Source organism: Paramormyrops kingsleyae, chromosome 1, assembly GCF_048594095.1.
Source record: "Paramormyrops kingsleyae isolate MSU_618 chromosome 1, PKINGS_0.4, whole genome shotgun sequence".
NCBI classification, from domain to species: Eukaryota; Metazoa; Chordata; class Actinopteri; order Osteoglossiformes; family Mormyridae; genus Paramormyrops; species Paramormyrops kingsleyae.
This window is the reverse complement of record NC_132797.1, coordinates 11,535,574-11,548,547: the sequence shown is the minus strand read 5'-3', so window position 1 is coordinate 11,548,547 and position 12,974 is coordinate 11,535,574. Positions and strand designations below refer to the sequence as shown.

General features: G+C 40.5%; 2 protein-coding genes across 5 annotated transcripts; one reads left to right on the top strand and one right to left on the bottom strand.

The window, feature by feature from the left end:
• Positions 1–391: 391 nt before the first annotated feature.
• On the top strand, positions 392–8,863 carry dram1 (DNA-damage regulated autophagy modulator 1). 4 transcript variants are annotated; one of them, XM_023816899.2, is made up of 7 exons: positions 392–495; positions 3,091–3,158; positions 3,931–4,067; positions 4,969–5,146; positions 5,415–5,473; positions 8,118–8,210; positions 8,710–8,863. In XM_023816899.2, exons 2-7 carry the CDS (start codon positions 3,134–3,136, stop codon positions 8,746–8,748), a joined length of 531 nt encoding a protein of 176 aa, XP_023672667.1. In that variant the 5' UTR covers positions 392–495; positions 3,091–3,133; the 3' UTR covers positions 8,749–8,863. The 4 variants fall into 4 exon arrangements, with proteins under 4 accessions (XP_023672667.1, XP_023672665.2, XP_023672664.2 ...); XM_023816897.2 differs by lacking the exon at positions 392–495 and adding an exon at positions 1,955–2,279 and having other exon boundaries at positions 8,121–8,210; XM_023816896.2 differs by lacking the exon at positions 392–495 and adding an exon at positions 1,961–2,279.
• On the bottom strand, positions 8,732–12,974 carry washc3 (WASH complex subunit 3). Its single transcript, XM_023816895.2, has 7 exons — positions 12,817–12,974; positions 12,456–12,554; positions 12,297–12,362; positions 11,916–12,041; positions 11,586–11,693; positions 11,411–11,475; positions 8,732–9,863 (listed from the first exon to the last, which is right to left on the bottom strand). Exons 1-7 carry the CDS (start codon positions 12,865–12,867, stop codon positions 9,773–9,775), a joined length of 606 nt encoding a protein of 201 aa, XP_023672663.1. The 5' UTR covers positions 12,868–12,974; the 3' UTR covers positions 8,732–9,772.

Genomic DNA, 12,974 nt, shown 5'->3' with positions numbered 1-12,974 from the left:
CTACCGTTTAGAATGAATTGGTACTGAGGAACAAGAGCACAAAACAAAGGAACAACATCCTAATATGATAAAAGATATATATATAAAAGAAATAACACCAAAATATTTTTGTTTTTTCCACCCTGTCACAATGTCAGCGTGGAATAAATGTAAAACGGCTTTCTGTGAATTAAAGTGATTCATTTATAAAGGAAAATTTTGTCTTCCCATTATTCTAGGACGGTATCTATTCTTTTAATACCGTCAAACCTCCTAGACATTTCACCGCGGCATATAGTATATGACGGTACTTAATAATAATATTTTAAAAAATCATGTAGACTCCGGAATCAGAGAGAGCCTAAAGGGGCACATCACCGTGGAAGCTGAGGACTAGGGAAACGAGGTGGGGGGGAGCGACAGCATGAACCTGCGGCCGCATGCGCACTAGGTTTCACGCATGCCACACATGCTCCAATAGTCTGGCATTTACGGTGTTTTGTGAATTTATCCACGGTATGTGCGTTATTATTTTTTATACTTTTTAACTTAAGTAAGGCTCCAAACTAATGCTGCGCACAACAATGCATCGCCTACATGCAGCATCCCCGTATCAACTAAATTGAAAGAGGAGCGTCTTAATTTTTGACGGTATTAAAAATACCACTATCGTGATTGCTAAATACCAGAGTATACCGTCATATCGCCCAAGGCTATTTGCCATTATCGGGGGAGTTTTGGCAGCGAGATGCACGTAATGTATTTTGCGCTATCGTCTTGTCTCCTTGAATCTTTGAAACATTCCGAGGGCAAATGGAACGCACCATTAAACCAATCCTTATATATCCCATCCTTCCAGAACAGTAAGTGTTGCCCATGCAAACTAGGCTATAACCTGTAGCAACCGCTACGAAATTATCTTTCAAAGATTCAAAGTTTGGGCTCCCATATGAGCCTCGGGGGCTGCTTGGGTCAGTCATGCACGTTTATGATTATCTCTGTTCAAGGTTGTTCCAGCTTAACATGTGTTATGCCGAAAAAGGCATCCCTGCCGTAGAATGCATGCCTGTCTCTAAATGACCGATTGGTCGCTGATCTGAAACGAGTTGAGCTACTGTACTTTGAACCTCTAAAACCCTAACCCCCAAAAAACCCTTAAAAGCTCAACTCGTCGGAACACCGGCATGCATTCTAAGGCAGGGATGCCTTTTTCGGCATAACACCGGAAAGAGCTGTGTTACTATTCCGGAGTCCCTGAAGTCGAATAAAATAAAAGCGTTTTTGCCTTATTTAAGTGGTATCTTAGCTGCGTTTTTTGTCCTTCCATCCAGACCTGTTGCTACGGTATTAATAGATGTGCCAAACCGCATGTGACGCCTGCAGCGGAAGTAATGAGGGCGAAACCTTCTTAAGAAAAAATAAAAAAGCAGAATACACCCATCAGCAAAAGAACCGTATAATAACAACCCACCACATGATGGGGCAAATACATATGACAATGAATATTACTTCGAAACAGACTAAACAGCTTTGGAAAAATAAGAACCCACTGTATATGTTTTTAAAATCTGCATCTAAAAATCCTGGTTTAATATCCTGGCTGTATAGGCATAAGGATACACTGAGCGGCTGGTTGCTTCGAGGCTCGAAATTAGTAAGACATTAGTAAAACAAGAACTGGCAATAACCAAAAGCCAGCCAGGTAGAGGGCAGAAGTAAGTTTCTAATGTCAGAGATGATTGTCAACTTATCCGGCAGTGTCTCATATAAATAAGTAAATAAGTAATAGGAAACATTAAGTGGTATGAGGTGATAGGAAGAAATGTGCGAAGACATAAAGCAAGTTTCTTAATTCTTTCCGCAGCTGTATATTTCAGCAAAAGCGCAACGTTGATAACTAGGATTTGTTAGATTTATTGACTGATTACATTTCAGAGGCTGTTGGGAGTCCGGGCTATAAGGAAGAGAGATTTGCGGTTGCATCGTCATTTAAGCCATTAAAAGCGCCCCTCTTTCATACCAGCCCACGTGACACCTGGGTCGGAACTTTTTCCTCTTCTAAAGTTTTGTTCTGTAAGCGTCACTGAATTCGTTTGAAAGGACAGAAACAGTTACCATATGAGACGCTTCTTCACTGTCACTTGACTGCCGGTGCACTTTGAAGGCGTGATGCTTTGGTTCATGGAGGGAATATGCTTTTTACCAGTTTTTATGGTGATATGGTCCTCCTGTACATTCATGATTTCGTATATTGTTGCACTCTTAAGACATGATGTTGACATTATTTTCCCATATATAAGGTGAGTGCTTTTGCGAACCTTTTAAAGGGCTGCAATTATCATTTTATTCGCGATCGTTAACAATAGTGGAAGTTTATTTGAGATCGATCCGTAACGGCTCTTTGTCGAGAGGGTGGATTATAATGAGTTAACTTTAAAGTAAATTAAACTCTCATTGATATGTATTAATTGTCACATATTTATCTGTTATTTAAATGTCTTCATATGCGCACTTTTGAACTGTGGAGATTCCAGGCTGTCTGAGAAAAGAAAATAAATCAGTTTCGTTTTCACCCGAAAGAGCACAGGCTTGCTGCTGCTGGTATATGTGCGTAACTGAAGTTACATCTGTTTTTTATTTACTCATGTTACCATTGTTTTTCAAGATTCATGACTGTGCTTTGTATTGAATTCATATTATATATTTTTATCATTTGGATTAAATATCGTGTATAACGTAACCCGCCTAATGTCAGCTGTATCATACAACATTTTTTCGATACTTGCGAACTCAGTGGCCTAATATACTACCAGTGGGTAGTAGGTGTAGCGGTAAATATTATGTTGCATACAAGACTATAGATCTGCTTTAATTAACCCTGAGCATTAAACGGAAATTAAATGGTCCCTGTGCTACCACCCAGGAAAACATTCCCTGCGACTAAGTTGTTCTTCTTCATATATGTTTGCTAAATGAATAACTTGTTAAGTCATTTGTTAATATATATGTGATGAAGTCTTTCGGGACAGCGCATAACTGCGAAGAACACTGAATAATGTTGTATTTCTTCAAAGATTACAATGTGATAATGAAATGTCTGATCACCTCTAGTGACACTGGCACTAACCCCCCAGAAAGTGGCATTTTTGGACTGATGACGACTATCAGTGCTTTTGCAGGTGAGTTAAAATAGTCTAAGGACTATAAAACCCTGTATTACTGCAATCTGGTCATAATGGATGACAAAAATCACGATGTCGTGCATAGGGGCACGGATACCCTGGCAGATTCAGGGGGCCAGCACTTGATAGGGGCCCTTGAATACAAAAAAAATATGTAAAATTGGGTGGGGGGACGCACAGTGACATTTTCTAGGCGACCCAGAATTTCTGGGAGCACAGCTGGTCCCATAACATGTGCTTGGTCAGTGATTTTGCCCAACAATTTGCATTTTGCTTCCCAAAAAGGATGTGGAATTGAATAGATCTTTAAAATTCCACACTTAGAACCACAACCATCTTTTATTTAATAAAATTGTACTTTTTGACTTTCTGCATTATTTTATTGCTGATTCCCCTCAAACAATAAGAAAGACAAGTAAGAGGGTGGGAAGGGGGGATGTGAGAAGCTTCAAAGCTTTCCGAGCAGGGAAGGTGAGGTCATGCCTGCACTTGTATGTGTCTCTTGCTGGGAAATATGATCATCTGAAGAACGTTGAAATACTGTAGCTGCAACTTCCCATTTACGGGGCTAATGAAAGCAGGAAGTGGCGGCATGATGGGACTCTGGGTCAAGCGCATTGACTATTTGGCTGCACATGTGATTTGCATTCTTACGCTATACTGCAGTGAAATGGTTTTTTGGGAAAAGTCCCAGAGTTACTCAATAGCATTTGGAAAGAAACCTGTTGTTGTTTCTTGTTGTGAACTTCATTCTCTGGGTGTTTTCCAGGAATAGCCACCATTTTTGCTAGGTACAAGTATGTGGAGAAGATATGTGAGGCGACGACTGGGAGTCGCCTGAACTGCATTGCCTTCTGTTTTGGAATAATCTCTTGCTTGGGAATGTGTTTCATTGCTACATTTCAGGTATGGAATGGTTCTAATTCATGTTTATTGCTTGTTCATCTCATTGCAGACAACTGAAGTGGTTTGTAATCCCTTCCAGGTTCTGTACTTCCTAATACACAAATATGCTTCACTGTTGAACTAATCGTGGTGGCAGATGTGTGGTGGAAAGTGAACCAACAAAGTTTCTAAGGCCCCAAACATACTATTTTCCCATATTCTATGTCATGTTTTAATTAAGCATTCAATATGCATAGTTCTCTCTACAGAGAAGCTACGGCCACAGGCAATATCACAATAATGTTACATGTGGCTATTCCATAAACACAATGCTTCAACGGTTTGGGCGTGGTTGGGTTGTTCTGTTACAGAAGAGCGTGATGAAGGACAGTCCACATTGCAGCTGAGAAAGCTAACACCACACAGCACACATAAAGACTGACAGAGGAATGGGGCAAGGGCAGGCACATATATACCCTAGTAATGTGGGCAAAACGAGGGGCAGGTGTGGGCCATTACTAAGCAACTAAATTCTAGGGCTAGGAGTTACAAGGAACACAGAGACAAACAGGATGACCAATGACATCTGCTGGCCAAACAGGGAAACAGCAGGCAAGACAGGGACTGATCCTGACAGTTCAGCATGATCAACATGTTGTATCGTTTTTTTATTTTCTTCAAACAGCAATACTCTCATACTTCACACAGCAGATCTCAGGCTGCTCTACTCTCTTTAATCATTAACTGACTTAGCATCAGATCAATCATCAGTCATTTCGGCTTATAAGCAAATAGGAAAGCAATGCTTTGTGGGAAGGTCAACTCAATGTCGGATGCTCTAGGGAGGGTAGACCCCCACATCAGTCTGCAGTAGGTTCTACCATTGTGTGATGCACCTGTTTGGTTCTTGGTGTTGTTTCAGGAGACCCAGGTTCCATCGGTGCACGATCTTGCTGGTCTCACCTTCTTTGTATCAGGAGTGACCTACATCGTCCTCCAGTCCATCATCTCCCGCAGAATGTACCCTTATTGGTCCTCCAGGAGTGTGTGTCTCAGCCAAATTTTCATCTCCGCCATTTCTGTCATTGCTGCTGTGCTAAGTATCCTTTGCTGCCTCAGACACCTTAAGCACTTGCCTTCGAACAGCAAGTGCCGTGGGGTGGTGTGGTGTGACTGAAGTGGGTATCAAGGAGTGTGGTTTGTATGTTATGATCGACAAAAGCATTTGACTTGGACTGAAACTTTGTGGCCTAGCTGCTCTGTAAAAACAGCTGCAATTTTGACCTGCACCGCACAGAAATCATCCTCTTGATTTGAGATTACAGCACTGTGTTGTGTTGAGGTTCTCCTAAACTTCTCCTCCATCAGTGATCATATGTGGAGTGTTGGTGAAGTCCTCCAAGCTGCACTGGGAGATACATAATGAGGTAATACCTTGACGTCTTACTACTGCATTGTTGCACCAAAGGAAGTTGGATAGAATGCACTTTAAAGCCATTTATTTATCCTGCAAATCTGATAGGGAAGGCGGTTTATTTTTGTTATTGTTTTGAGACTTCTGTTTGGAAGAAATACATTTCAGTACTGAATAGTTGAATGTATGTTTGCAAACAATGAAAGAAACCCTGTATTTGCAATCTTTGTAGCTCTGACTTACAACTGAACGTTTATGTCGTTCATTTATATCTCCATCAAAACGTTTGTACAACCGCTCCAGACTCGATCAGGGTTTGTTTTGTTTTCGCTGTGCCTTTTAAATCCAAAAATCTTCATATAATTGTGCATACAAGTGTTTCACGGCTATTTTGTTACTTATGAAGCCTTTATGAATGAGGCCCCATATCTTTCTATTTTTAGCCAGAATAACACTACAGCGACCCCCCCCCCCGCCTATCGCGGAAGATGGGTTTGGAACGATAGGTGAAAATCCACAATATAGAAAGTCCATATAACTAAACATTTTTTATATAGTTTAAGCCTTAAAATACCCCTCCCACACGTTTGAAAAACATGTAAACTTATTAAAACAACACATATATGTGGATGTCGGGCTAAGGATAAGAGTAACATAATAATAATAATAATAAAATGATAATATGTAACGCGTCAGATAATAATCTGCGATATAGTGGGGGATCACTGTACATGATATACTGTATAACTCAGTATTTTCTGTAAATATTTAAGGTAAATATTTTTTTATCATATATGATATACAACTAACATTCAGAATTTGTTTGATTTTTCTAATGAATGAATTTCTATGTACCAATATATTTATTGCATGGAATCTAAGTTAGATATATGCATACTGAAAAGTCAAAGTAAATACAGGCGCCAACTCGTGTGCATCTGCATGTAAACCCCCTCCCATTAGCGGTATCAGTTATTTGTCAGTTGGCCATGAACAATTAAACGGTAACGTTTTTGGAGCTTGCCGAAAGATCGGAGAAACTCACAGCCGACACCTGAGCCAAAAACAAAATCACATAAAATCATATAAAATTTAAATATTAATGATAGGCCTACAATTAAAGATACACTTAATCAAACAGTATTTAGGCCCTACATACTATATGTTAGTCTAAGTGTATCTTTAATATTCATATGCCTTGGCAGCCAGCCTCACTCACATGTTAGCTGTCCTTGTGACTGCGAGTTATAAACTTTTCACTGCCATTAACTGCATTTTTAGTAAGGGGGCCAAAACACAGTGCTTTCAGTGTGTACTGTAGTAACTGTACATAATTTAATATCATTTAGATGATTTGTATATTAGGCCTATATAGGAAGTTTAGGAGGCAAATGACATGCAAAATGTAATTTGATATGCAAAGTGTATAGCATATAGCACTGTTTGTTTAGACATTGATAATAAATAGACTTTTTATGTTAACGGATTTTAAATTTGTCTTTATCCGGCTTGTTGAATGTCCGCATTAACAGCAGCAGTCACATGCTGCCTTTCGAGTTTTTTTTTTATTATTTTTTGTCAAACTGGCAAATGTACTACCGTATAAAATGGTTTGCCGTTCCTCTACTTTAAACACTATAACGTCTACACTTCGTTTTCTGAGAAATATATTTTTTCTCTGTGGTTTATGCCTCCATCCCCATTGAAGTGGCTTTGCAAACATGCTCTTGAGAGTTTCACTTTCACGAAAATGTTCTGAGGGCAGAAAGAAAAATTATTGGTTATCTCTGAACCAATCAGATTGTAGAGGAGGTGGGACCAACCTTAGTTGCTTAAACCCACCTACTCTGCAATCTAACTGGTTATCTTTCTGAACCAATCATTTTTCATTCTGCCCTCAGAACATTCTTGTGTAAGTAAAAGTCCCATTAGCTGCAAGCGTAGAATGTGCATGATTATATACACGTGGCTAATTTGCATTACCATTGTAGGGTAATTAGTGGGTAGGAATGGGGCAGTATCTTAAGCACCCACACTTGCAAATGTTTCTACTATATGTGGGATTTATAATTTGCATGATGCATATTGTGGTTTATGCAAGGTTTTTATAAATTTGACTTTTATTTTTCATACGAAAGGAAGAATAATAATTTACGAACATTGGGCCTCATTCACAAACCGTTCTTAGGAACAAATTTGTTCTTAAACCCCACGTACGCACTTATTTACAAAGATTCTGACCTATTTATAATCCGTCTGATCGCCGTTACTACCATGAAAATAATTTTTACACTTTAAAATTATTTTTTATATTTTACTTTTATAAATTATTAAAATACTATCATTTTATGAACTGTAGAATGAACAAAATTGCTATAACCAATTATTTTTTAACAAACTATCATTACTCAAATGTGCGTACGAATGGTCTTGAGTGTGCGTAGATTCTGTTCTTAGCTAAGAACAAATTCAGATAAGAAAACATTGGTGAATGTCAGAATCTTTGTAAAAAAGTGCGTACGTGGGGTTTAAGAACAAATTTTTTCGTAAGAACGGTTGGTGAATGAGGCCCATTGTTTATAACTGGTTTTTGGTTCACATCGCCCAACCCTAGTGGGACCAATTCTAAGTGTCCTCTACCTTTCTCTGGCAAACAGCAGTATATCCTCCATGTTGTCAGCGCTGTCAGCGAGTGGATAGTGTCCTTTGGTTTCGTCTTCTTCTTTTTTACCTACATTAGGGAGTTCAAGGTAATATTGCTTGTAATCTTCTAATAATGTATCTTTGTGCATTTCATCATTACTCTGACTGTATCCATCTCTACTCTCTCCACCTCTATACCTGACTGTATCCATCTCTACTCTCTCCACCTCTATACCTGACTGTATCCATCTCTACTCTCTCCACCTCTATACCTGACTGTATCCATCTCTACTCTCTCCACCTCTATACCTGACTGTATCCATCTCTACTCTCTCCACCTCTATACCTGACTGTATCCATCTCTACTCTCTCCACCTCTATACCTGACTGTATCCATCTCTACTCTCTCCACCTCTATACCTGACTGTTTTCATCTGTTATATTGCACACTGCATAAAACCTTGTAAACAATTGTGTTACATTTACATATTAGTTAAAAGTTTCAGAAAATGGTTTATAACCACAGGTCATAAAACTTGGGTAATGGGTAATCTGAAATAATGCTGTAGATTAATGATTACCACCTTGTATTTTTTTCTTTTCCAGAAAGTCACACTGAAACTGAAAGTGTCAGTCCACTACTGACAAAATTGTTTAATGGATAAAAATAACATGTTTATATTTTGACTTTTTTGTTTAAAGTTGCACTTAACCTACAGACATATCATGCACTTTGAAATAAAACTGAATTGTTTTTACAGATGTTGGATTTTTATTACTCACAAGCTATTGACTTCATAGCCTTGGATGTTATATTAGTTTTTTCCCCAAAAGAACCCAACTATACCCAATTTATTTCTCATCATCATAACAGTAGGTTAGACACATTGTGTTAATGAACACTAAAGCGTGGCATAGGCTCCTGGCCCCCCAATTCTCCATTTACAGTCATCCTCGAAATTCCTCAGAGACTCAAAACTCCCTGACGAACCAAAGCAGCTCACAAATGAATAGCTCATCAGAAACCATTACGAAACACTGAGCTTTAATTAGAACCCTGGTTTTAAGACAACTCGTCTGTCTCTAGTGATGACATCTAGCACAAATGCTGTGCTGTACAAGGATGTGTTGGCCAATAAGATCTCGAAGGGACATATTTGGGATGAAACAAGACAGGAGCCAATAAGAGTGAAGAACAGGTGAGAGAGACTCTGGATGACGCTACTTTGGACTTTCCAGCTCTCTTACTATAACACCTAAACTATACTGTATTTAGATCTTCAATCAGTAGCCAAGTTAGAATGAAAACGTCATTAAAGAAGAAAACCCCTGATAAGTGCATGTCCATATTAGGCCTTCGCTGAGTCATGTGTCACATGTCCTTGGGTGTGACACACAATTGCAGGTGTTCACTGCAGTTAGGCCTAACAGGGGAGCCCCAGTCAAGGTCCTGGGGCTTCCCCATTTTCTCCTCCCTTTCCTTCCTATTTCACCCAGTGATCATACGTTGTTCCCCCCTGGGAGTGCATACAATTTGAGTTTCTACACTGATGAGGTCCCAGCCATCGCAGAACCGCCAGCCTGGCGTGAACGAGGATGGAATAGGAGCCAGTAACGTTTATTCCAGTCTTTTAATGCTAAAATGAGATGGCTGCGTCACGGGAGGGGGTCAGTCGCTGAAGGATGATTCGCTGCCGGAGCTATTGTCTTCCTCTTCTACATTCTTCTTTCCTCCATCTGGCACTGGGGCTTCAGGATTACTGACGATGGAAAGGAGGAAGGAGGAATCCATCACATAATCAAACAGAAAGAACAGGCAAAGCTGTTGTACCATTCAGCAACATACGCAACCGCAACTGCTAAGTAAATAAACTGCTACATGGATGTGGAAACTGTGAAACTAAGTTTAGCTTAACATTTTATTTTTAAAATGGGTCAGATTAGTAGTTGGAAGCCTTGGAATTAAAATGAACAGGATATTTTATAACTACAACTTAGAAATCAGCTCTGACAAGGATATGACAACAGTTCAGACAATGTTCTGGCTCCGCCCCCAGTCGTGCTAGTGGCAGGAGCAGCGTGTACAGGGTGGGCAGGAATTTGCTACTTAGAGAAATGAGCAGAGATGCACTGATACAGTAGCAACAGTCAAAACATGCCCGGCAATGTGCACAAGACTGCCTTTAGTAGAAGTGCCTGATTATATCTGGAGAAACAGCTGTAGGAGGGTGGATTTCACATACATTGTCAATCACCGGTTCATTCCAGTACAATCCAGTAAGAGGCGAGTTGAAATCTGTGATCAGGAGCTGTTTTTGTACTGATCCCATTACAGCCCTATATCCCTATCACAGGGGTGGGCAGTCTAATCCAGAAAGGGCCGCTATGTATGCGGGTTTTCAGTGCAACTCCCTACTTAGATTACTAATTAGAGGACTGATTGGCTGAAGAGTCCTCACACCTGGGTTTGAACAGCTGACCTACAGGTTATCCTAAAAACCTGCATACACACCGGCCCTTTGCGGATGATTGGCCACCCCTGCCTTAGTGCTATTGTCTGCTGCTATGCATGTATACTGTACATAATTATACCATTTATTCTTCCAGATACATCCATATCCCAACATTTATATTTACATATTCATACTTATATTTATTTACCTTATTGTTGGCCTATGTCCTGTTACTAAGTCAATGGTTCTTTTTTTTTTTTTTTACTACGACCCAAGTTTTACCAGCTCAGCTGCGACCCTATGTCAAGTACAGGTATAAATTAATGCTATGATCAAACACGCAGTGAACACTGCAATTTATGCCAATCGATGCCTATCGGGCAAATCTGATTCGATGTGCCAGTGAATTTTAAATTAAGCATCTGTGGTTTGGCTTCTTGGATTGGTTGAGTGTTCCCTAGTTTTGCACTCACCAGTTGCAGACCCAAACCCCATCTACATAGGTTAACAGGGGCTGGGAAATCTGAGTGCGGATAAGTATCGGAGCTTGCTTGTTTTAAAATGCGTGCATTTCCAAGCTCGCAACTCTTTCAGAACTTGATTTGGGTCGCAACCCATGGGTTGAGAGTAGCTGTACTAAATGTTTACACACTGTACTTACCTTGTGTTGAATTACCCAGTATGCAGGGAACGCACAAGTAAGCATCTCATTGTAACCAGTACTTGAACTAGCACAAATGACTTTTTTTGAACAACAGTCCCATCCATCTCTTTCATAGCCTCACATCATTAGCTGTAATCGAAGAAATATCAGTGCAGATGGAGTGGTAGAACTTTCCGGAAGGGGAACTTACTCCAGCAAGCTGGGATCCAAGCCTTCAAGTATCATCTTGTTTTTTATGGCCATGACAGGAACACCCTAAGATTTAAAAAGATGTAGAATTACCCCCAAGGCAGAATAAATGCCGAGTATCTGAAGACCAGCCCTGTCGGCTTCCTCCCACAGTTAAGCCCTTACTCCGCACTTACCACCTGCACCATCTTTAAGTATCTCGCATAGCGTGGGTCCTTGGCCACAGTCATGATGTTATCTCTACCCTCATCTGCCCGATGTTGCTGTTGTGATTCCTCTGGATTCTGTGGAAGTACATCACACCACAGTACTGACGCACGATATACAACATGCTGATGAAGTTTTAACCAAAACACGCGACAGGGATGAAATCTCCAGAATGGGAATGATTGGAAAAATAATGAAAACGTCACCATATATTAACCTTAAACCAAACAAAATCTTAGATAAGGTGCCTGCAGACATTGGAGATGTTTAACTAGGTTAAGTAGTTTATGTATGGATACCTCTGGAGATGATGCTGCTGTAGGGTTCTCTGACTGCCCAGGCATCAGCACAGGGCCACTGGGCTCAGCCTGTGCACGAGTGGTTCCCTCCACTCTCACGTCCTCCAGACCAGGGATAGAGGACAGCTGGTTGAAGAAACCATGACACAATTTCAGTATCGCCACAGGAAAGGGGCTTTAATATACAGGCTTTACCGGGCTGCAGCCCAGAGACCTCTGGGTCTGACCATGTGCATCTAAGCACAGGCATTTTCTCATTTAATAATAATAATAATAATAAATCAACATTACCAACTAATGCAAACTACAATCAAACTACAAAAATTAAAGAACCAGTGTGGGCTAGACATACACATGATACACGAGAAAAATACAACTAACCTTTGCTTCCAAAATGCTGAGAGTGGTTTCAATTTGCTGAATCCTAAGGGATATGCTGGCTAGTTTCTGAAATAGACACAAGAGCAGTATGTCTGCTACCCAAACACTAACAACGACGTTTATTATAATATCACGCATATGTTAGACAGGTTTATTTACCTCTTCACATACAGTGGAAAACCGGTTGAGGAACCTGACCGTATGCACGATGAACTGGTTGAGAAACGCAACGACTCGTTTCTGCGGGATGGCCGGGACCTGCGGGATGGACCCGAAAAGGTGGAGCACGTCAATAAACGGAAGTGCAGGCAGGCAGATCGCAAGGGGCTCACTGGCTCCACAGCGAGGGCTGTGCTCGGGGAAACATTTGCCATATTCATCTGTATATGAATAACTTTCCTTTGCATGTCTACTTTCATTACAAAACGAAACGAGCGCCCCTTGTCAGCTCCGTTTACTGTAGCACCGATTACACTCTGGAAGACGTAGACTGCTGAACAGAAACCAACCGAAAGCTCACCTTTGTCAGATCAACTCCCGAACCGACAATCGGCAGACCGTCTTCATCCATGGCTAACTTTGTTAAAAGCGTGTCAGTGATCGTCAGTATAATCTCCGGCCACCTCGTACTTACAGTCACTACTGTCAGGCGTGTGTCATGTGATTTTGTTACCCGGA

Bases quoted from the DNA above. Each gene is read 5' to 3' on its own strand.
- dram1 (XM_023816896.2), top strand. From the start codon at position 2,149: ATGCTTTGGTTCATGGAGGGAATATGCTTTTTACCAGTTTTTATGGTG. The intron at 5,474-8,117 runs GTAATACCTTGA...TCTGGCAAACAG, and splicing joins ACTGGGAGATACATAATGAG to CAGTATATCCTCCATGTTGT. The intron at 8,211-8,709 runs GTAATATTGCTT...TTTCTTTTCCAG, and splicing joins CCTACATTAGGGAGTTCAAG to AAAGTCACACTGAAACTGAA.
- washc3 (XM_023816895.2), bottom strand. From the start codon at position 12,867: ATGGATGAAGACGGTCTGCCGATTGTCGGTTCGGGAGTTGATCTGACA. The intron at 12,042-12,296 runs GTTAGTTGTATT...TTCTTCAACCAG, and splicing joins TCAGCATTTTGGAAGCAAAG to CTGTCCTCTATCCCTGGTCT. The intron at 11,476-11,585 runs GTAAGTGCGGAG...TTTAAATCTTAG, and splicing joins ACTTAAAGATGGTGCAGGTG to GGTGTTCCTGTCATGGCCAT.